Source organism: Salvelinus fontinalis, chromosome 2, assembly GCF_029448725.1.
Source record: "Salvelinus fontinalis isolate EN_2023a chromosome 2, ASM2944872v1, whole genome shotgun sequence".
Lineage (NCBI taxonomy): Eukaryota > Metazoa > Chordata > Actinopteri > Salmoniformes > Salmonidae > Salvelinus > Salvelinus fontinalis.
Window position 1 is genome coordinate 79,649,602 of NC_074666.1, and position 24,180 is coordinate 79,673,781.

The following is a 24,180-nucleotide window of genomic DNA, read 5'->3' on the forward strand; positions in this document are numbered from 1 at the left end:
TCTCTCTGTCCCTCTCTCTCTCTGTTTATAATGTCGGTCCTGTCCCCAGCAGAGGGGCTCTGTCTCTCTCTCTCTCTCTCTGTCCCTCTCTCTCTCTGTTTATAATGTTGGTCCTGTCCCCCAGCAGAGGGGCTCTGTCTCTATCTCTCTCTGTCTGTCCCTCTCTCTCTCTGTTTATAATGTCGGTCCTGTCCCCCAGCAGAGGGGCTCTGTCTCTATCTCTCTCTCTCTGTCCCTCTCTCGTGCTCTCTCTGTTTATGCTGCCTGTCCCCCAGCAGAGGGGCTCTGTCTCTATCTCTCTCTCTCTCTGTCCCTCTCTCTCTCTGTTTATGCTGCCTGTCCCCCAGCAGAGGGGCTCTGTCTCTATCTCTCTCTGTCTGTCCCTCTCTCTCGCTCTCTCTGTTTATGCTGCCTGTCCCCCAACAGAGGGGCTCTGTCTCTATCTCTCTCTCTCTGTCCCTCTCTCTCGCTCTCTCTGTTTATGCTGCCTGTCCCCCAGCAGAGGGCCTCTGTCTCTCTCTCTCTGTCTGTCTCTCTCTCTGTCCCTCTCTCTCGCTTTCTCTGTTTATGCTGCCTGTCCCCCAGCAGAGGGGCTCTGTCTCTCTCTCTCTTTCTGGAACACAGCCTGGGCAGGATGTGAATACCTCCTACTGTCACATGATATCCATGGAAAATTGATCATATGATTGTATGGAGCCCCTTCCTCTCTCCCCCCTCTCTTCCCCCCCAGTCCCATCCCCTCTGGTAACTCAGGCCAACTCAATCAGGTAGTAGGTCTCTAGTATGTTTAGGAACTGAGAACATGTCAAGTTCACTTGGAGTGTAATTCAACATTACTTAGCTTTTATTTTCCTCCAACTCTATGGATGGGCCTTTGGTATGGACATGCCTGAGAGAGAGAGGGAGTTTGGGAGAGAGAGAGAGAGAGAGAGAGAGACAGAGTGAGGAAGGGAAAGAGACAGAAAGAGGGAGAAAGCGATCGGGCCAGATTGAGTGACACAGACTCCTGTCTGTGTTTTCTCGCTGGAGCAGTGAATCTGTAAATTAAGCATGCTGCTTCTGGCAGCCCCTGCTTTATCTGTTGGTGCGTGTGAGAGAGAGAAAGAGAGAGTGAGTGTGAAGGGGCAGATGACAGAGGGCCCTTTGAGCGCCTGCTCTCCTGCTCTCACGGACAAATTCTGATGGGAGGGTTGTCACGCTGTCTCCATGGACCAGCTCCCAAAGACAACAGGAGGATGTCCTGTGCTATCACACACACGCAAACACATTATCTCTCACACACACACACACACACACACACACACACACACACACACACACACACACACACACACACACACACACACACACACACACACACACACACACACACACACACACACACACACACACACACACACACACACACACACACACACACACACACACACACACTCACACACACACTCACACACACACTCACACACACACACACACATCACACATCACACATGCATACACATGTACACACACACAGTGACCTATGTGCCACGCATTAATGCTACAGTACAGGTCTGTGCTGTAGCTACTGTAGACCCTCACAGATGTGATCATGTACACAGACAGTACTGAGTCTAAAGCACTGTATGTCTGTCTTTGTGTGGTGTCTGATGGCTGTTCACCCTATAGACAGTAATGGAACGGATGATGAGTTTATTGATGTTTTCCCATGTCTTCCCACTCTGAAATGAACCACAAGTGATCACAATAATTGTATTATTTTCAATATCCACAATAGCCACACACCCTCCGCTTACTGAGGGTCAGATGTCACAGTCAACCTAGAGTGTTCATCTTTATAAACATGCTATGCACCAGCCTACTTGTGATCATTTTACCTATTGAATCATTCAAACAGTTATATACCTTGAGGTAAAGTTCAACATGACTCGAATCAGACGAAGGCTTCTGTTTCATTTATTCAACAAGAGCCCCTTCTAGTGGTCAGAATGATGTAGCCCTGAGTGTTTACCGGCCATGTCACTTACCTAGGTACAACTCTGAACTCTGGTTCTCTGAGTTTGTCCTGGTCCTACAGAAACCACCTACAGTGCACTGAATCATGACACCATTATCAGACTGCCCCACTAGTAGGAATCAGGTCCATGGAAATTGTGAAAGAAAAACAGGGTTTCAATGACTTGCAGGTTTTTAATATCAGTGCTAGAGCTGAAACTGATTTGCATAATGATGCAAGACTTCCCCAATGAGTCAGACGTCACTGTTAACTCTACCTCTTCCATGTATCATAACTTTCACTATGAGTTATACCTATCTCTTCCGCGTTTGCACCTCACGGCGGCAGGCACACAGTTGTTTGCAGTACTACAATGTCTGTTGCATATCCTTTAACTTTTTTGCTGATCCTCTTGTCAAGTCGAGGTAAGAAGATAGTGTTAGCATTTTAGTGTGTGTTGCTGATGTTTGAATAGCCAGAGGCCATGCTTTGGGTTAAAGCCGTCTCTGCCAGATTTCTGTAGACACACCTTCAGTCTAGTCGTATTGCTTTTTCGATAATATGAGCATTTGTTTATCTATTTTCTATTTGCCATTATGTTGAGGAAGTTACATATTATCTATGGAAAGAGATAGCATTGCAAAATAAAAACTGCGTCACGTGTTTGCAGAATTCTCCAAAATGGCGGCGACTCATTCATTGTGGGGCGCGTACAGTACCAGCAGAATATTAGTTGTTGTGAAATGTCTCTCCTGTACTCCCACTTCCTTTTTATCAGTATCAAGATCTGAAATCTTGAACTGTTATTTTTCATTCAAAGCATTGTTTGTGACGTTGTAAGTTTAAAATTCCTGGTGAAAGAAAAGACATACCTACCGAGATTGTTTCCTACAACTAGTGATGCAGACTATATCCATCTTGTTGATATGCTATTGTGCTTATACAGTAAGCTGTCCCTTCCGGACATTCTAATCTCTTCAACATCAGTAAAGATTTGCACTGTAGATGACTGTGGTAATTGTCTTCCTCCTCCTTCTACAGCCTGTTGGGGCGGAGAGAAAACCAAGAATATAGCTTGTGCAAACCTCAGAACAGGAAATGCTTACAGATACTGTGTAGATGTGAAAGAGGAATCTACTGTAACGGCGATCCTCCTCCTCTCCATCTTCGGAAAAGGAGGAGTATTGAGGGAACCAAGGCGCAGCGAAGTTTGAACACATATTTATTAAACAAGACGAAAAAACGAACACGAACTACACTTGAAATGATACAAAATAACAAACGACGTAGACTGACCTAAACATGAGAACTTACATAGACACGAAGAACGCACGAATAGGAAACAGACTACATAAACCGAACAAACCGTATACAGTTCCGTATGGTGCAAACATAACACAAACACGGAAGACAATCACCCACAAACAAACAGTGAGAACACCCTACCTAAATATGACTCTTAATTAGAGGAGAACGCAAAACACCTGCCTCTAATTAAGAGCCATACCAGGCAACCAAAACCAACATAGAAACAGATAACATAGACTGCCCACCCAAAACACATGCCCTGACCTAAAACACATACAAAAACAACATAAAACAGGTCAGGACCGTTACAGAACCCCCCCCTCAAGGTGCGAACGCCGGGCGCACCAGCACAAAGTCCAGGGGAGGGTCTGGGTGGGCAGTTGACCACGGTGGTGGCTCCGGCTCTGGACGCTGTCCCCACACCACCATAGTCACCCAACGCTTCTGTCTACCCCTCCCAATGACCACCCTAAAACTCACATCCCCTAAATAAACGGCCAGCACCAGGAGAAGGGGCAGCACCGGGACAAGGGGCAGCACCGGGACAAGGGGCAGCACCGGGACAAGGGGCAGCACCGGGACAAGGGGCAGCACCGGGACAAGGGGCAGCACCGGGACAAGGGGCAGCACCGGGACAAGGGGCAGCACCGGGACAAGGGGCAGCACCGGGACAAGGGGCAGCACCGGGACAAGGGGCAGCACCGGGACAAGGGGCAGCACCGGGACAAGGGGCAGGTCCCGGCTAATATACTCTGGCAGATCCTGGCTGAGGGACTCTGGCAGGTCTATGCAGGCTGACGGCTCTCGACGCTCATGGCGGGCTGACGGCTCTCGACGCTCATGGCGGGCTGACGGCTCTCGATGCTCATGGCGGGCTGACGGCTCTCGACGCTCATGGCGGGCTGACGGCTCTCGACGCTCATGGCTCTGGCGGCTCTGGCTGCTCATGGCTCGCTGGCGGCTCTGGCAGCTCATGGCTCGCTGGCGGCTCTGGCAGCTCATGGCTCGCTGGCGGCTCTGGCAGCTCATGGCTCGCTGGCGGCTCTGGCAGATCCTGTCTGGTTGGCGGCTCTGGCAGATCCTGTCTGGTTGGCGGCTCTGGCAGATCCTGTCTGGTTGGCGGCTCTGGCAGATCCTGTCTGGCGGGCGGCTCTAGCGGCTCCTGTCTGGCGGGCGGCTCTAGCGGCTCCTGTCTGGCGGACGGCTCTGTAGGCTCATGGCAGACGGGCGGCTTTGCAGGCTCATGGCAGACGGGCGGCTTTGCAGGCTCATGGCAGACGGATGGCTCAGACGGCGCTGGGGAGACGGATGGCTCAGATGGCGCTGGGGAGACGGATGGCTCAGATGGCGCTGGGGAGACGGATGGCTCAGATGGCGCTGGGGAGACGGATGGCTCTGGCCGGATACGGCGCACTGTAGACCTGGTGCGTGGTGCCGGAACTGGAGGCACCGGGCTAAGGATAAGCACCTTCCTACTAGTGCGGGGAGCAGGGACAGGGCACACTGTATTCTCAAAGCCCACTCTATACCTGATGCGAGGTACCGGCACTGGTGACACCGGGCTGAGGACAAGCACATCAGGATTAGTAGGGGGAGAATATACAGTGTGTTCAGGGCTCTGGAGACGCACAGGAGGCTTTGTGCGTGGTGCCGGAACTGGAGGCACCGAACTGGACACACGCACTACAGAGAGAGTGCGTGGAGGAGGAACTGGGCTCAGGAGACGCACTGATAGCCTAGTGCGTAGTGTAGGCACTGTAGGTACTAGGCTGGGGCGGGGAGGTGGCGCCGGAAATACCGGACCGTGGAGGCGTACTGGCACTCTTGAGCATTGAGCCTGCCCAACCCTACCTGGTTGAATACTCCCAGTTGCCCGACCAGTGCGGGGAGGTGGAATAACCCGCACCGGGCTATGTAGGCGAACCGGGGAAACCATGCATAAGGCAGGTGCCATGTATGCCGGCCCGAGGAGACGCACTGGAGACCAGACGCGTTGAGCCGGCCTCATGACACCTGGCTCAATACCCAATCTAGCCCTACCAGTGCGGGGAGGTGGAATAACCCGCACTGGGCTATGCACTCGTACAGGAGACACCGTGCGCTCTACTGCGTAACACGGCGCCTGCCCGTACTCCCACTCTCCACGGTAAGCCTGGGAAGTGGGCGCAGGTCTCCTACCTGCCCTTGGCCCACTACCTCCTAGCCCCCCCCCCAAGAAAGTTTTGGGAGTTACTTACGGGCTTTTTGGGCTTCCGTGCCAGACGCGTTCCCTCATAGCTCCGGTTCCTCTCTCCGGTAGCCTCTGCTCTCCTCAGTGCCTCCAGCTGTTCCCATGGGAGGCGATCCCTACCAGCCAGGATCTCCTCCCAAGTGTAGCAACCCTTTCCGTCCAATACATCGTCCCATGTCCATTGCTCCTTCTTTTCCTGTCCCTTACTCCATTTACTCCGCTGCTTGGCTCTGGAATGGTGGGTGATTCTGTAACGGCGATCCTCCTCCTCTCCATCTTCGGAAAAGGAGGAGTATTGAGGGAACCAAGGCGCAGCGAAGTTTGAACACATATTTATTAAACAAGACGAAAAAACGAACACGAACTACACTTGAAATGATACAAAATAACAAACGACGTAGACTGACCTAAACATGAGAACTTATATAGACACGAAGAACGCACGAATAGGAAACAGACTACATAAACCGAACAAACCGTATACAGTTCCGTATGGTGCAACCATAACACAAACACGGAAGACAATCACCCACAAACAAACAGTGAGAACACCCTACCTAAATATGACTCTTAATTAGAGGAGAACGCAAAACACCTGCCTCTAATTAAGAGCCATACCAGGCAACCAAAACCAACATAGAAACAGATAACATAGACTGCCCACCCAAAACACATGCCCTGACCTAAAACACATACAAAAACAACATAAAACAGGTCAGGACCGTTACATCTACAAGGATCTTATGCGTGGAGTGGATGTCCATGATCCCCAATGGGGTGACTTCAACCACAGATGATGTACGACTCGATGATACAATCGGGGGGTTCCATATCCTTCACCCATAATGTATCTACGGTAGAATCAGAACTACGACTGTCTTTCACACTTCAATATAGACAGTAGACACAGTTTAATGACAAATGTATTCAAACATGTAGAATGTTTTTTTTCAGTGATAGATGTCTAACTTAACTTTTATAATTTTTCTTCCACAGACTGTGGCTTGCTGAACTTTGCCGACACAAAAACACTACACATGCACCCAATGTGATTGATGTCAGCTACTCCTGCATCACCCTCCTGGAGTGTGTCAATGTAGACCACATTGTCAGAAATGATTTGACTGTGAGTATGGCTATTTATCACTGCAGTTTAGGTTTATGTACAGTTACCTTGTAAACTACAATACCAGAAGAAAAAAACATTCCAAATGTAAACTATTTGATTATAAAAAAGTAAATGTATTGATGTTATCATATTTCTGAATCAGGAGCATTGGACCTGTATCATTGTCTCTGGTGTATCAGGTGAGATGTGTATATTGCTTTTCAAGTTTGAGGACATGTGTCTTCTTGTTAAATTTTATTTTTTTCACATATACAGTGCCTTCGGAAAGTATTCAGACTCCTTGACTTTTTCCACATTTTGTTATGTTTCAGCCTTATTCTAAAATGTATTAAATTGTTGTTTTCCCTCATCAGTCTACACACAATACCCCATAATGACAAAGCAAAAACAGCAGTTTAGACATTTTTGCAAATGTATTAAAATGTATTGAAATGTATTGAAAAATCACATTTACATAAGTATTCAGACTGTTTATGCTACAAGCTTGGCACACCTGTATTTGGGGAGTTTTTCCCATTCCTGCGTTGTCTTGCTTGTGTGTTTAGTGTATTTGTCCATTTGAAAGGGGAACCTTTGTCCCCAGTCTGAGGCCCTGAGCACTCTGGAGCAGGTTTTCATCAAGGATCTCTCCGTACTTTTCCCCGTTCATCTTTTCCTCGACCCTGACTAGTCGCTCAGTCCCTGCCGCTGAAAAACATGCCCACAGCATGATGCTGCCACCACCATGCTTCACCGTAGGGATGGTGCCAGGTTTCTTCCAGACGTGACGCTTGGCATTCAGGCCAAAGAGTTCAATCTTGGTTTTATCAGACCAGAGAATCTTGTTTATCATGGTCTGAGAGTCCTTTAGGTGCCTTTTGGCAAACTCCAAGCGGGCTGTCATGTTCCTTTTACTGAGGAGTGGCTTCCGTCTGGCCACTGTACCATAAATGACTGATTGGTGTAGTGCTGCAGCAATGGCTGTCCTTCTGGAAGGTTCTCCCATCTCCACAGAGGAACTCTGGAGCTCTATCAGAGTGATCATCGGGTTCTTGTCACCTCCCTGACCAACTCCCTTCTCCCCCGATTGCTCAGTTTGGCCAGGCGGCCAGCTCTAGGAAGAGTCTTGGTGGTTCTAAACTTCTTCCATTTAAGTATGATGGAGGCTATTATGTTCCTGGGGACCTTCAATGCTGTAGAAATGTTTTGGTATTTTTTGGACACAATCCTGTCTCGGGTGCTCTACGGACAATTCCTTCGACCTCATGCCTTGGTTTTTGCTCTGACATGCACTGCCAACTGTGGGACCTAATACAGACAGGTGTGTTTCTTTCCAAATCATGTCCAATCAATAGAATTTTCCACAGGTGGAATCAAGTTGTAGAAACATCTAAAGGATGATAGATGGAAACAGGATGCACTTGAGCTCAATTTTGAGTCTCATAGCAAAGAGTCTGAATACTTATGTAAAGAAGGTATTGCTGCTTTTTTTTTTTTTTTTTAATACATTTGCTAATATTTCTAAAAACCTGTTTTCACTTTGTTATTATGGGCTATTGTGTGTAGATTGATGAGGATTTTATTTGTTTAATCCATTTGAGAAAAACGTAACAAAATGTGAAAAAAGTCAAGGGGTCTGAAGACCTTCCGATTGCACTGTACATTCTGTATTGATCATTTGACTTGCCTTTTTCCAACTTGAAATAGTGTTTTGTCTGTCTTTCCCACAGACTGCCATTGCCAACAGTGGAGGGAACAAGCCAATGGCATTTGATAAGAATGAGGTGGTAACGATGAACAACAGTTCAATCACCCTCTATAAATGCCAAAACCTGAAAATGAACTTCATTTACATTGATTCTACACAGGTGAGCTCTGTAATTTCACATTATTTAGAGGTTGATTATAACAACTTACACATTTGTCTTTTTATTTATGGGTTTAATCCCGTATTGTTAGGATGCAACTGATGAAACAATACCCCTCCCCATTCCCTCTTAGCAGAAGGCTGGAACTGAGTCTAATGGTGAAGAACCCCCAGTTAAGGAGAGATGTTCCCATTACATTGTCACAGGTAGATAGTTGACATTCCTCTTTTCCATCAATTTCAAGTATCTTTCAAGGGCACATAGAGAAAAGCACTAAATCATATTCATTCATTTTGAATTCTGTACACCTTTTAACCTCTGTCTGGCCTTTGTAGACATGAGGAATGAGGTTGTGACAACTGCACCTTTAAATTCAACCATCATCCCAGGTGAGTAGCAATGTCAATCCCTTGAGAATTTGTTTTTTATGTTTTCTTTTCTGGAAGCATGCCTGGAAATTAAACTAAGGGAAAGACTACATAACACATTATTCTGTGTTGTTCAGTATTTTGATTGATTATGTCATGGAAATGACTTTATTCTCTCTAATCATCCATTATAGATGGAGACAATCCTGATGCAAACCGTGGTGACACTAGTTTGACCTGGAAAAATGGTGAGTGTTTACCCAAATCTATCACCACAGCTTCCTCTGTATGAGCAAATGAAACAAAACAATACTACCAAGATCAACTACTGTTAGAAGGCTATTTTAAAACCTTTTCATTTGTGTGAATATGTCAACATCTGATGACTACATTTTGTTTTTCAGTTGGTGTTGTTGCTCTCGTGCTGGTCATTGCTGGTTTGCTCTTGGTGTTGTTTTGTGTGTACAAACCTTGGAGAGACAAACAGCGGTGAGTATCCTATATAACTGTTTTTATAACAGCTTTATAACTGTTTTTGTCTTTAAGTCAATTAGAATTGTTGCAGAGGGTTTATGTTAGTTATGAGACTAGTTCTCTCTGTCTTACTACTAGGGTTTAAAGTCAGACCAATGGGGTCCTAGCAGGTCACAAACAGGATGAGAACAGCCTGGAACTTGCAGGCCACTTACAAACTATAGACTTGTCGGCCATTCAAGTTACTGTTGTTTATCAAACATTATCCTTAATTTCTCATTAATGTAATAATCTCATCTTTAGCAACCAAGGCCACAGAGAAATGGAAGCGGGTCAGGGCATTCCAGAACCAAACTCCATTCCTCTGATGCAGAATGAGCGACGTGATGCCAGGTAAACCTTTCCAAATCACTTTATTGATCTGTAATCAACCACTGAATGATAGTCTCTCTTGTATTTAGCTGTTGCTATGGGTCATATTAGTTTCTGTCTTTAGAGAACAGGGCTCTCCAACCCTGTTTCTGGAGAACTACTGTCCTGTAGGTTTTCACTCCAACCCTAATCTAGCACACCTGATTCTAATAATTATCTCAGGGACGGGAAACTGGCGGCCTGCGGACCCCCGTTTTACTGTTGACAGCTAGAGCACAAGGTTTCATTTCTAAATTTGATTGTGCACCAGGAGTTTTCCTCTTGTCATGTCAGTCATTAAAAATCACCTCAATCACAAAATCTTTTAGATTGGTAAATGAATCTGACCAGCTACCTAAACCTAAACATCGTCAAATTGCTGACAGGGGGGGTGGGCATTGATTTTGATGTGGCCCCCATCAAAGTTGCCTATCCCTGACATGCATACATTTCTCTCCACCCTATGGCAAAATGAGTAGAATTGCAGCAAACTTGCTTTAAATCTGAACATTTTTCTCTAATCCCCATAGCAAAATGTTGCTTAGGGCCGGCTCTGACTGCATGTGTGAGTGTGAATGTGGGTACGCAGATCCACAAGCCACTGTGGTCCCTCATAATGAATTCAGATTTCTGTGGCACCCATCAAAGTTGCCTATACCTGAAAGCTGGTTAATAAGCTGCATCAGGTTAGTTACAACTGGGATTGGAGAGAGATCCTACAGGAGGGTAGCTCTCCAGGAACAGGGTTGGAAAGCCCTGATATAGAATGTGAAGGAAGAATTACTCAATAGATCCGCATGGAATTTCTAAATACCAGTAATGTCTATTGGCAAGCAACAACTTTCAGCAAAGACCCTGCCTTTAGACCCCTGCCCAGGCAAGACATAACATATTCAAGCCAGAAGGGGAACTGGTGTATTTTTGTCTGGTGTAATGTATCGTAGATGATTCCACTTGTACCTGTGGGTATCTGACTGAACCTTTGGTACTGGTTTTATCACAGAGACATCAGAAAGCCTGATGACGGTGAGACTGTTGAAGCTGTGGTTGTTCCCAGGTTAGTTACAATACCTCTATTACATCTTTATAGTCTACTCTGTCCTGGATCAGTTTGCCTTGCTAATCCTTTCAGTCATGCTCATCATAATCTCACTTTCAGTGACCAAGGAGGTGAGCCAGGAGAGGAGAGCAGGCAGCCCATGGACAATGAAGAGACAGGCGCTGACAACCCTCTGCTGAATGGAGATGCCAGGTAAACTGTACCACATGACTAATCACCTGTCAGTCCTCTGTAATGTAGACTATGGAAATGGAGAACATTTGTATCCTTCCCAGTCGAGATCCTTAAAATCCTTATCAATGTAATAATCTCAACTTTAGCGACCAAGGAGAGGAAGGTGTTCTAGGAATGGAGGATGGAAAGCCGTCAGACAATGACAGAGCAGACACTGAAACCTGTCAGAAGACACATGCTGATTCCTCCACACTGAATGTACCCAAGATTGTCAGGTAAATTGTCCACATAAGGACTCCTTTGATAGATCGTCATTATCCATTGAATGACAATCTAATTTCTCCTTTCAGAATTGATCCCATGGATCATGTTAGTCTCTGCCTCTACGGAGGACAGTGTTGTTTGTGGTGGATCAAGAGTTTTAATCCTGATGATAGCCCTGTTATTGCTCCCACAGGGTTAACAGCCAGACTGATGACACACAGCTTCTGGGTCAACCTCAAAGCAATGGACGCGTGCCATATAGAAGGTGAGAATGTGTATTTATCTGTGTGTAAAGTTGCATGGGATGGGAGAGGAGGTTAAATAACTGGTTGAGGTCAGTGACCGAAGGGAGTAGCATCACGGTCATTAAGATTGATCCCACCCCTGCACCTGAACAGGAAGAACCTGTGACAACTAGAACAACGACAACAACAATGGTGGCAGCTGCTGTGAAGACTACAGTAGCTACCACTAGATAACATCAACTGCCCTTACCAAGCAGTCCACGGTACCCACAAAGAAACCTGAAGCATCAGAACCAGAAGGGTTTTTTATTGACAATGTTATGTGTTATGCATAAATATATTCATTAAAACTGAAATCTGAGACCATGACAATTCCCACTCTCTCTTCACCTGACTCTATGCCTCCAGGATACTTTTCTGCTGGACTCCACAAAATAAAATCCCTAAAAAGCTTCCTCATGCTTCCACCCAGTCTTCCCCTTTCGGCCCCAGGTTCTGAGAGGTGTTCCCAAATCATGTCATTTTTTACTTAGTTTCCCACCTGCTCCATTTTAACTGATAATCATGTGCATAACCTTAATCAACATTATCTCTTCTTGAAGTAATTCAACACTGTATATGCTTTCACATCACATAGAGCTCTTTTTTTGTATTTTTTATATATATATTTTTTTTAATATATTGACTTTCAATTGTATATTGACTTACAATTACCCTAACATCTCTCTCTCTCTCTCTCTCTCTCTCTCTCTCTCTCTCTCTCTCTCTCTCTCTCTCTCTCTCTCTCTCTCTCTCTCTCTCTCTCTCTCTCTCTCTCTCTCTCTCTCTCTCTCTCTCATGGTATTTTCAAGCTCACCCATTATTCAGCTGGACCTTACTTCTTGTGAGACTTATGCACCCACCAAAGAGAGACATGAAGATCTTTACCACTGCAGTGCTGTAAGAAGTATACCCCCAGCCTGGTGTATCTTGATGTACACTCAGTCTCCAGAATTCAGCCCAAGCCCTTCCATTTCTGGCTGTTTTTTCCTGAGGACATACACACTAACACATGGGTTATTTCCTGACAACAGACTTTCTTCTTATAGCAAGATCACTAATTCTTAATTTTTAAATAACAGCCCTATGTAAACATTCTGTCTCAAATACCTGGCCTCCTGCCACAGAAATATTCATAATGATAGCCAAATGATGGTCCCTACAGCAACTGCTGTAAAATAACATGTAATCAGTCAAGTGTCTTCCAGTTGGAAGAATATCCAATCCTAACAAAACTAAGTCATAAGTTTCTCAAACTTTTGCTCTAGTGCTCAAAATGCCACCAATTATTACTTTTACTATTTTTTCTACTATTACTATTACTATTTTTTCTATTTTCCAAATATCCCTTTTGTCCCTGTTTTTCTGTCATGAGTGGCCTGGTAATGAAAGGTCAGTACCCCAATCCCCTTTAGTCTTTCTACTCCCTGGCACATATCATTCCAGCATGTCTATTTTTAGATACAGTTCACAGGTCATCAGACACAGTTGTCCCTCACTATTCAGCCGGTTAGGGTGGGTTTGAGCTCCACACACTTGTTGTGGTGATAATGTCTCCCATGCATTAAAGCATTCTGACGTCACCTTCCATGATAACTCCCTTATTCTACTGGTGATCTCTCAGACGAGTTACAGATTATGTAGTTATCAACATAACCCTCGCAGAGACCCACACTCCAATAAACCCTTTGGAGTAACTTTCATCACTTTTTAACATGTTTCCCTTTTATATGCAGAATGAACCAAGCACATTTGTGTATTTACCCAAAGACCATAACCTCGGGCAACTGATCATTTTACCTATGAACCCATGTTAAATCAAAAAATAAACCTATTTGAATAACTAGTCAATTTAAGATTACAACTCTTCATTATTTTCCCAGGGAAATAATAGATTTACAAAGTAATTATACACTTTGAATAGAGACTGGTGTTTCTTAATCATTTTATAATTAAATCCCACCTGTTCCAACAATTTCTAGTGAAGGTGATCAGTCTTTCACGGGAAATTCTTAGGATTCAGGGCATTTTGACACCATTAAAATGTTTCCACTCCCCTTTCTTTAGAAACAACTTAAATACATTTTTCAAAAACATTTCCATCCTTCTGCATACCCAATTTGAAACTGAATTGGAAAAAACCCTTCCAGAATAAATCCACTAACGCATATTCGTTCCCGGTAATATGGGGTACTTACTAGTGAACCATAGGCCAAGAACACACAGGAACTGGCCTCACTTGTCCGGAACTCCATTTTTAGCCTTATCCAGATATTTTTATTTTTTAAAGCGGTAGACTTTAACTAACTGCTTTCCCCAGTAACGCAGTCTCCAATGACATTTTGACCAGAGAAGAATAAACCCCTTTTTTCTGGAAAAGAAAGTGTACATATCGTTAATATTCACAATGTTACCTTTTAATCAGCAAACCAATAGTATTACTTATATAGTGATTTTATTCTATAAGCGTCTTAGCAGTTTCAGAGAATAACGGTATAGAATGTCTAACACAATTAAAATCGCATCAGTACTCTACTAGAAGTCAAGTAAAACGTGATCTAATACTTCTTTCATCACATATAAACTGTAATCTCTATGAACCACTCATTGATCGATCAGAGACTATACACTGCCAAGTGAAAATTCCATTCTTACTAACCTCAAACCGATTAGTTGTTTGTTCTTTTGACAAGGATGCAAACTCTTGTATAGCAGCATTTCCTGCTACCGCACTAAGTTCCAGTGTCACCTTACACTCATTTTTCCCATACCCGATATTCCCATATCCAAAACAGGGAGCTATCTTCTTATGCTTTAAGATATTCTCCATAGCTCTGCTAACCACCCGCACGTCTGCGAGGATGAGCAGAATCATATTTGTCCTTCATCGTAATGTATTTTCTGATGATAGAATGTTGACATCAGAACGCCTGCAAATCGAGCTTCACATTATGGTCCCATGCGACTGTTCCAACTCCCAATTGCCTCCCTGAATTGTTTATTTTATTTATCCTGTTTACCGGGTTTATGGCGTCCTCCATTATCCAGTTTTTTTCATATTCAATCCGAATTCGGTAGAATTAATGTGCGCTTCTTTCAGTGACTCCATGGCTTTATTAAAGTCCTCATCTCTCTATGCTAGGGAGAAACAGTACTTTTGTTTTCATGCCACTATTTATTTATTTATTTTTCCTAAACACTCCCATCGTATTACACAACTTTTATTTACTATTTTCCAAGGTAGAGCTACCCACTTTCCCAGATAATAATGAATTAGTCACCTCACTTAATTTCTCCTATCAAAGCCTACTCTATAATGTCTGTACTATATTTCTGAATACTACAGATGACTTAATGTCTTATTCTAGTACAGTACTTCAAATATCGCTGTGTTTTTCCCTTTACAGATATCATCACTATTCATTTTATTAGTTTGCTTATTCTATCACTTTAACTTTATTCAGTGTATTAAATCCAATTTAATACATTTTTCCTTCTAATTTAGCTATTTATAATGTCTACACTGTCTTATCTCTTTATTTATCCGCTTGCTATATTGTCTTTTAGCCTATTTTACTGTTTACTTCCCGATTCACGGTTTTAGTGAAACAATGTCTCTCCTGTCCTTCAGGCTATTTTTAGACCGCAGTCTCTGTTGGCACAGGCTGTTTTTCCTCCTATTTCGTTACACTGCTCGTGATTTTTTAATATGTGTTCTAGACTTCTGTTATGGTGTTTCTTGTGTATTTTTGTCACTATTTATTCTAGACAGCCTAGATTTATTTTAACCTCATAGTTTAACCTGTCTAGGCTGAGGGTGCCGCTAGCGGCACTCCCCCCCCACCCCCACTGAAAAGGCAGAGCCGCGAAATTCAAAAAAAATATATTTTTTAAATATTTAACTTTCACACATTAAAGTCCAATACAGCTAATGAAAGACACAGATCTTGTGAATCCAGCCAACATGTCCGATTTTTTAAATGTTTTACAGGGAAGACACAATATGTAAAGATGTAAATCTATTACCTAAAAACACATTAGCATAATCCACCATCTTTTATTTGTCCACCAACACCAGTAGCTATCACCAATTCGGCTAAACTAAGATATTTATAGCCCCTAACCAAGAAAAAAACTCATCAGATGACAGTCTGATAACATATTTATGGTATGGGATAGGTTTTGTTAGAAAAATGTGCATATTTCAGGTAGATGGCATAGGTTACAATTGCACCCACCGTCACAAATGGACTAGAATAACTACATAGAGCAACGTGTTTACCTACTTACTAATCATCAAACATTTCGTAAAAATACACAGCATACACTAATCGAAAGACACAGATCCTGTGAATTCAGACAATATTTCAGATTTTCTAAGTGTCTTACAGCGAAAACACAATAAATCGTTATATTAGCATAGCACATAGCACATAGCAGCCCAGCATTGATTCTAGCCAAAGTGAGCGATAACGTCAACATCGCCAAAATATATTAATTTTTTCACTAACCTTCTCAGAATTCTTCAGATGACACTCCTGTAACATCATATTACACAATCCATATAGAGTTTGATCGAAAATGTGCATATTTAACCACCAAAATCATGGTTAGACAATGTGAAATGTAGCCCAGCTGGTGAGAAAATGTCCGTGCGCCATATTAGACAGTGATCTACTCTTATACATAAATACTCATAAACGTGACTAAAAAATATAGGGTGGACAGGGATTGATAGACAATTTAATTCTTAATACAATCGCGGAATTACATTTTTTAAATTATCCTTACTTTTCAATACAGTTTGCGCCAAGCGAAGCTACGTCAAAAAACATGGCGTCCTAAGCCACTAACATTTTTCGACAGAAACACGATTTATCATAATAAAAATGTCCTACTTTGAGCTGTTCTTCCATCAGTATCTTGGGCAAAGGATCCTTTCTTGGGTCTAATCGTCTTTTGGTGGAAAGCTGTCCTCTTGCCATGTGGAAATGCCAACTGCGTTCGGGATGAACTGGAAGCGTGCCCAGCAATTCACAGCGTTTCAGAAATAAATGTCCCAAAATCGCACTAAACGGATATAAATTGCTATAAAACGCTTTAAATTAACTACCTTATGATGTTTTTAACTCCTATAACGAGTAGAAACATGACCAGAGTAATATTACTCCCTCCACTAATGCTTGGAACAGGTGCGGGTCGGTGTCCTCCACGCGCATAACGCAGCAAGAAAAGAGTTCCTAGCTACAGGGTTTTTTAATTTGTAGTGCCTGTGAACGCGCAATCGACCCCATTCAAATCGTCATCACGTAAAGGCATCCAGGGGAAGACGTAAGCAGTGTCCGTATACTCATAGCAATAACTGTGGCCTTTTAACTGACTCCAGATCAGGGGCCAACATTTCTGAAATCTGACTCCATGTCAGGGAAATTGCTGTAGAATGGGTTCTGTTCCACTTAGAGACAAAATTTCAACTCCTATAGAAACTATAGACTGTTTTCTATCCAATAATAATAATAATATGCATATTGTACGATCAAGAATTTTGTGGGAAGCCGTTTCAAAAATTACACGATTAGCATAAATAGTGACAACAGCGCCCCCAGCCTCAACAGGATAATTTAAGTTTATTTTCAACTTTTTTTTTTCTTTCTACTTTGCTATATACTATTCGTGCCTTGTTTAATACCTCTTTAACACCTATTATATTTTTACAATGGTCGTTTAACACATTATCACGTCAATTATTTATCCTTATTTATAACTTATTTTGCCCAATATTTTTCGATTTTGTTCCTCTTCCCAGTGAGAGTTAAATGCACTCTCTTTCTCAAATTACACTCAGTTAACTGTCAGAGAGGCTTGCACATTCCTCTTCCTACCAGTTGGTCACAGACACACAGCCTGTTCTTCCTCTTTTTTCTAATCTGCTCATTCATCACGAAGAATTGTCATTCATTCGTTCATACACACCCTTTGTTTTACCTAAAACAACCTATAGTTTTTTCCCCTACTAACTTAATCTACTTTCTCAACATAAACCGGAATTATACTATAGGATTTTTCACGATATGACGAGACTACTGCCTAACCGGGTCAGCCTGTCTTCATACCCTATTCACCCACCCAATACTGGCCTCTATTCCGTATTAGAGCAATATCGTGGCGTGACCTACCGATTTACAGACTCCCGTTTAGCTAGATGGAGCGTTTTTATCCGCAGGATTTATTTTGCAGTTGAACGCCGCACAATCAGGCCAGCGTTTCTTCCGCGTCCTATATATTCACCTGAACAGACCCTCCTGTCGTGAATATCCCACCCAAGCAGACACCTTTCTAATTTTAAAGGGCGGTATCGTGGCTTTCTAACTACTTATTTATGCAGTCCTCTATTCTTTTTAGAGCTGTATTCATAAATAACCTGTCCAAGCTTTCCTTCTACTAATTTTATCGAAGAGGTATTACAGGATTTTCTACCTACTTTATCTGTTTTGACCGTATGGGCTGTCCCACATTATGGCCAGGCATCTCAGCCAGAGGGCGCAAACAACCGCACCAGTTAAAGCCACACATTCGAACGGTCAGATCAGAACGAGTGCATGTCCCCTCCGCTAAACGCCCGACACCCGCAAGGTTCACAGCCCCTACTCACTTAGTCCCTACACATGCACATATATATTTACATTTCACAACCCCCAAAATCTCACATGCATGCAATTTCATTGAATTCAAAAGTTCTTAGCATTTACTGGATTTCTAGGAAATGTAAAGAGAGACCTACGTGGCGCCCTTCCCGCTGAGACAGGATCTCTGAAGCAATCCATACAAACATTTCAACTACGTAAGAAAACGCTTACCTTTTTATAGTTGTGTGGCCACATTTGTTTGCAAGATTGTCCAAAGAAACTATCACCAGCCCGGAACGTCATTCCGTAGTCCCTGTCCCTCCTGGCAAAGCTCGCCAAATATGTCGTCTCAGAAATATAACACTCTTACAAGAACTTGTAAATTCAATATAGGCTCTTAATATAAAATATCAGAAGCCGTGTCAGTCCGTGGAAAAGACCAACTTCCATAAGCACTGGCTCTGTTCTTATACACACACATCAAATGAGTCCATCCCATATCTCTCATTTTAGACTTCCTGCTTGTTCAGGCCCAATAACGCCTGTATCCGCTCTTGATTAGATTACAATGGTGCCAGGACCCTCTCAGTGTCCTAATATAAATATGTATTATGCCTATAGTCCATCTGTTGGTCATTTGGCTGGCCCCCTCCTTTGTGTGTCCCTCTGACCTCGGTATGTCCAGCCATTCTATGCACTTATGGCCTTGCTTTAGTTTCCTGTCCTAGACAATAGACAATGTACTTTAAGTGTCGCCTCTTCCTTTTTACCCTAAGCCTTTATGCTTTTTATGGCTTTGGCCATTATGTCTGTTATGTCTTAGTTTCCTGTTTTCACCAGAATGGCAAATGCACTCACGTGTTGCCTTCTCCTCCTTCTCCTCCTATATTCTAATGTACACCTGTCTTTTGCTCAATAGTGTGATATCTGTCTCTATATGTCTAAGTACTAACTCCTACAAATCCTGTCAGAAGACACATGCTGAACCCCCTCTAGTGAATGGACACCATGATGTCAGGTAAACTTGACTACATATTGATACATCCACAACTCATTGGGTATAATGTCACCAACCCCATTTTCCCACGGTTCATGTTAGCCTCTGTCTCTATAGGGGACAGTATTATGGTGGATCATGAATGTGAATGTTGATGTCTTATTTCTCCAACAGGGTTAACGATGAGACTAAGGAAGTGACTCCTGGTGCACAGAGTCCAGGACCTCCTCAGATGAATGGAGGACCTCCCATGTCTAACAGAGCTGCAGAGGAGACCACTGCTCTATTGGACAAACAGGCCTTGGACAAGGACAAAGTCACCAAACCTCCTGAGTTAATAGTAAGTACTGTTTATGTCCTCTGACAACTGGTGAACTGTTTGGCTTGCTATCAAAAATGACGGGGCTCGTTGTCTTTTAGCTCCAGCATATTTGTAACTCTTGTGTTTTTCCCAAGGACAAAGGAACTAATGACATGGAGTCAAGAAGAGGAGAACTGTAACAAACGGTAGACGTTTGTATAGCAAAAGAAAACCTAATAAGATATAAGATACAGTAATATATAATATACAGTACTTATTATAAGGTACACATTTGTGACTTGCATACCACTGCTGGCTTGCTTCTGAAGCTAAGCAGGGTTGGTCCTGGTCAGTCCCTGGATGGGAGACCAGATGCTGCTGGAAGTGGTGTTGGAGGGCCAGTAGGAGGCACTCTTTCCTCTGGTCTAAAAAATATCCCAATGCCCCAGGGCAGTGATTGGGGACACTGCCCTGTGTAGGGTGCCGTCTTTCGGATGGGACGTTAAACGGGTGTCCTGACTCTCTGAGGTCATTAAAGATCCCATGGCACTTATCGTAAGAGTAGGGGTGTTAACCCCGGTGTCCTGGCTAAATTCCCAATCTGGCCCTCAAACCATCACGGTCACCTAATAATCCCCAGTTTACAATTGGCTCATTCATCCCCCTCCTCTCCCCTGTAACTATTCCCCAGGTCGTTGCTGCAAATGAGAACGTGTTCTCAGTCAACTTACCTGGTAAAATAACGGTAAAATAAAATAAATAAATAAAATTAATCATAATTAGTCTTGTCAACCCCAAGACATATTCTTAGCAGTGTTTAACTGAACAGTGATTTTCAGAAACCTCAACAGTTTATTAAGTTAATTCTCTTTGTGACAGCTGTAATCTGGATAGGTTAGGGAACGTGTTCAGTTGAAATTCCAAAACAGCCCAAGACTTGTAGAATTATTATTATCTACATTTTGTATGACTCTTATCTGAAAATGAGTGTGACTTATGACTGATTATGGTACAGCATTTAAAATCTTAGCTAAACAACATTATAATGATATGAAGGTAAGTTAAGATCATACTTACACTAGTATTGTATATTATACATACAAGCAAATATATATCACAAACACATGAGTAGATACATACACTTTTTTAGTATAGACATTTCCAAGGTCATGAGGTCTCAATGTCTTGTGGACATGTCAAATAGCTAAACATTGACCCGGCGTTATTTACACTATATATACAAAAGTATGTGGACACCCCTTCAAATGAGTGGATTTGTCTATTTCAGCCACACCCGTTGCTGACAGATGTATAAAATAAAGCACACAGCCATGCAATCTCCATAGACAAACACTGGGATTACAATGGCCTTACTGAAGAGCTCAGTGACTTTCAATGTAGCACAGTCATAGGATGCCACCTTTCCAACAAGTCAGTTCATCACATTTCTGCCCTGCTAGAGCTGCCCCGGTTAACTGTAAGTGCTGTTATTGTGGAGCAACAACCGGGCCGTCCGTGTGCTGAAGCGCGTAACGAATACAAATTGTCTGTCCTCTGGGTTTGGCACATGCCAGGAAAATGGTACCTGCCCCAGTGCATAGTGCCAACTGTAAAGTTTGGTGGAGAAGCAATAATGGTATGGGTCTGTTTTCATGGTTCTGGCTAGGCCCCTTAGTTCCAGTGAAGGGAAATCTTAACGCTACAGCATACAACGATATTCTAGATTATTCTGTGCTTCCAACTTTGTGGCAACAGTTTGTGGAAGGCCCCCTGTTTCAGCATTACAATGCCCCTGTGCACAAAGCGAGGTCCATACAGAAAGGATTTGTCAAGATTGGTGTGAAAGAACTTGACTGGCCTGCACAGAGCCCTGACCTCAATCCCATCAAATACCTTTGGAACGCTGACTGTGAGCCAGGCCTAATCGCCCAACATCAGTGCCCAACCTCACTAATGCTCTTGTGGCTGAATGGAAGCAAGTCCCCGCAGGAATGTTCCAACATTTAGTGGAAAGCCTTCCCAGAAGAGTGGAGGCAGTTATAGCAGCATATTAATGCCCATGATTTTGGATTGAGACGTTCAACAAGCAGGTGTCCACATACTTTTGTGGTGTAGAAGAGACATCATTATCGCAGGGCCCAGTCTAAGATGCTCTATTTTACTGAAGAAATTATTCATTATTTCTGAATTGAGAGTTACAGCATGTTAGTGTTAAATAACTTGCATAATTTGTCCCAACTTCAGCAAAAATTTTCACAGACATTTAACATAAACCAACACCTGTAATCCTACTTTCAGTAAAGAAAGTTAATGTTCCATTTTCCTTTAGAGACTAGAGTCCTCAAACTCAACTCGGACCTCGAAACAAGTTCCACTGCATTTTGTCATTCTTCCCCTCTAATCAGGGACTGATTTAGACCTGTGACCCCAGTGTAGTGCAATGAATGATCAGGTATTACAGAAAAGCAGCAGGCTCCGGACCTCGTAGGGTAAGAGTTGAGTACCCCTGCTCTAGAAGATACTACAACAGACTTTATTTAAACCACCGTTTTCATAGGAAATCATGATTGGTCAGTTAAAACAGGTAACACTTCATATGGATGTTCTCTTTATAATGCATTACAGGAGCATTAATAACACCTTCTATTCATAATGCATCAGGATGCACAACATAGGTGCTAATATCTGCTCATGAACATCTATAACTGCATAAAGCATTATCACCAGGATGTGTAATGCCTTATGAAGCAAAGTATTACTATGCCAGATGCCATATTTGAAAAGCACATTAGGATCATTATATTATACATTCTGTGCTCATTAAGTGGTAGGCTATATTCTAATTCCACTGCATACCCTCTTACACCTATGTAACTCTGTCTTGCATACTTAAAGGGATAGTTCACCCAAATTACAAAACTACATGTTGTTGTTCTTACCCTGTAAGCAGTCTATGGACATGTTAAGAAAGCAATCCATGCTTTGGTTTTGTTTACTGTACTTGGTTAGAAATATGCATTTTAGCATTTGTGGCAGAAATCCAAAGTCAATAACCCTGTTAAAAGCGTTTTTCACAAATCATCCTAAAGTGTCAACATTTGATTGTGTACCACAATTCAGTTATTTTAAGATGATTTGGACATGAAGCACGAAAAAAATGCAAGAAATCGGATATTGGCTTCACATTACTCGACATGGGATTTGATCTAAAAAGTTTGCATTTGACGACAATGGTCAGGTTAACAAAACCAAAGCATGGATTGCTCTCTGAGCTTGTTCATAGACTGCTTACGGGGTATAGAAAGCAAATTATATTTTGTAATTTGGGTGAACTATCCCTTTAACAGGAGTGCGGAACTCCTACATGAAGTCGTTACAGTATACCCCTCTGACACAATTTCCTAAAGAGCATTTCATGTAGGTCATACCACTTAGCTTCTTAATCATAAGGCATTATGCTGCCTGCTTAAAATGCTGTAGGAATATATAGACATGTATTAGCAGCCATTAGTGCCTATTTCATGCAATATGATGTATAATGCATAGATTAGAAGGTGTTATAAATGCACTTATAACACATTATGAAGAGGGTATTCATAGGAAGTGTTACCTGCAGTTCTTGCGGAAGGAACTGTACCCCACATCCCCACCTACTAGTGACATTGTGAAAAATACCACACCTTTAGACAGTAATTGTGTAGCTATGTTGATATCTGTGTTCACCATTTCATTAGAATGTTTATTACAGTCAAAGTGTCTGTCAGGTCAAATGACTTAGGCGAATGACATACCCACATACATTGAGACCTTATAACCTTAGTGTCAGAAAAGGTTCATGGTCTTCACATTTTGATTATGGTAATTTGACTTACTTGTAATGTACTTGTAATGCTTTCGCCTGATGCTTTTTATGGTTAGTTACCGTTCATATTTATTTTGTTTTATTTCCTTATTACATTTTCATTACCATTTTATAGTACTATGCATTTGGACTGTTGGATTGATATGATCTGCTCATACATTGCAATACAAGTGAGTGAGTTAAGACTATTGTTTAATGAACGACTCAGGTCTGATGGATACAATTGTCCCTCGTACTCTCATGTATTATTTGTTACAAACTTTCTGCATGTATCTGTATGAGGAAACCTCCACATTATTGTCATATCTACTTTTTAGCCTGCAAGTTTAGGAAGGCTATTCTGCAGAGTTTTGTGTTTGGTCACAACTTGTTTTATTTAATACATTAACATTTAGTCATTTAGCAGATTATCCTTGCTCAAGTGTACATCGCCAGATTTTTCACCTAGTCTGCTCAGGGATTCGAACCAGATACTTTTTGGTTACCGGTCCATCGCTTCTTAGTATTATAATATGCGTTTAATTCCTTTCATCATTAAAATATTCCTTTCCAGTTTGTGGTCGTGTTTTCTTCAAATGAGACACTGGAGGAGAGGAAAAGATCAAACTCTGATTTATTTAGTCTTCTGTCACTCTTGTTTTCAGTTTTTCAAGTTTATGCAGACACACACACACACACACACACACACACACACACACATATACATACATTCAGGCACTCACACTCACACATACACACACGCACACAAGTCCAGGCTCATGATCTTTCAGGTAAAATGTGTATGATTTGTGTGATGTCTATAACTCAACAGTAATGTATTCTCTGAACTGCCTAAGTGTTCTATTGTCA

The 24,180-nt window shown here is 42.5% G+C and overlaps 1 protein-coding gene across 6 annotated transcripts; it reads left to right on the plus strand.

The window, feature by feature from the left end:
• Nucleotides 1–2,247: 2,247 nt before the first annotated feature.
• Nucleotides 2,248–23,883, plus strand: LOC129828064 (uncharacterized). Of its 6 annotated transcripts, none has more exons than XM_055889452.1 (17): nucleotides 2,248–2,421; nucleotides 6,531–6,660; nucleotides 6,806–6,842; nucleotides 8,373–8,510; nucleotides 8,644–8,716; nucleotides 8,846–8,899; nucleotides 9,073–9,126; nucleotides 9,283–9,367; nucleotides 9,656–9,745; nucleotides 10,767–10,820; nucleotides 10,923–11,015; nucleotides 11,144–11,272; nucleotides 11,455–11,526; nucleotides 12,358–12,445; nucleotides 19,143–19,189; nucleotides 19,343–19,508; nucleotides 19,625–23,883. In XM_055889452.1, exons 4-17 carry the CDS (start codon nucleotides 8,406–8,408, stop codon nucleotides 19,667–19,669), a joined length of 1,155 nt encoding a protein of 384 aa, XP_055745427.1. In that variant the 5' UTR covers nucleotides 2,248–2,421; nucleotides 6,531–6,660; nucleotides 6,806–6,842; nucleotides 8,373–8,405; the 3' UTR covers nucleotides 19,670–23,883. The 6 variants fall into 6 exon arrangements, with proteins under 6 accessions (XP_055745427.1, XP_055745432.1, XP_055745430.1 ...); XM_055889453.1 differs by lacking the exon at nucleotides 2,248–2,421 and adding an exon at nucleotides 4,792–6,332; XM_055889455.1 differs by lacking the exon at nucleotides 2,248–2,421 and having other exon boundaries at nucleotides 4,791–6,660; nucleotides 8,647–8,716.
• Nucleotides 23,884–24,180: the final 297 nt, after the last annotated feature.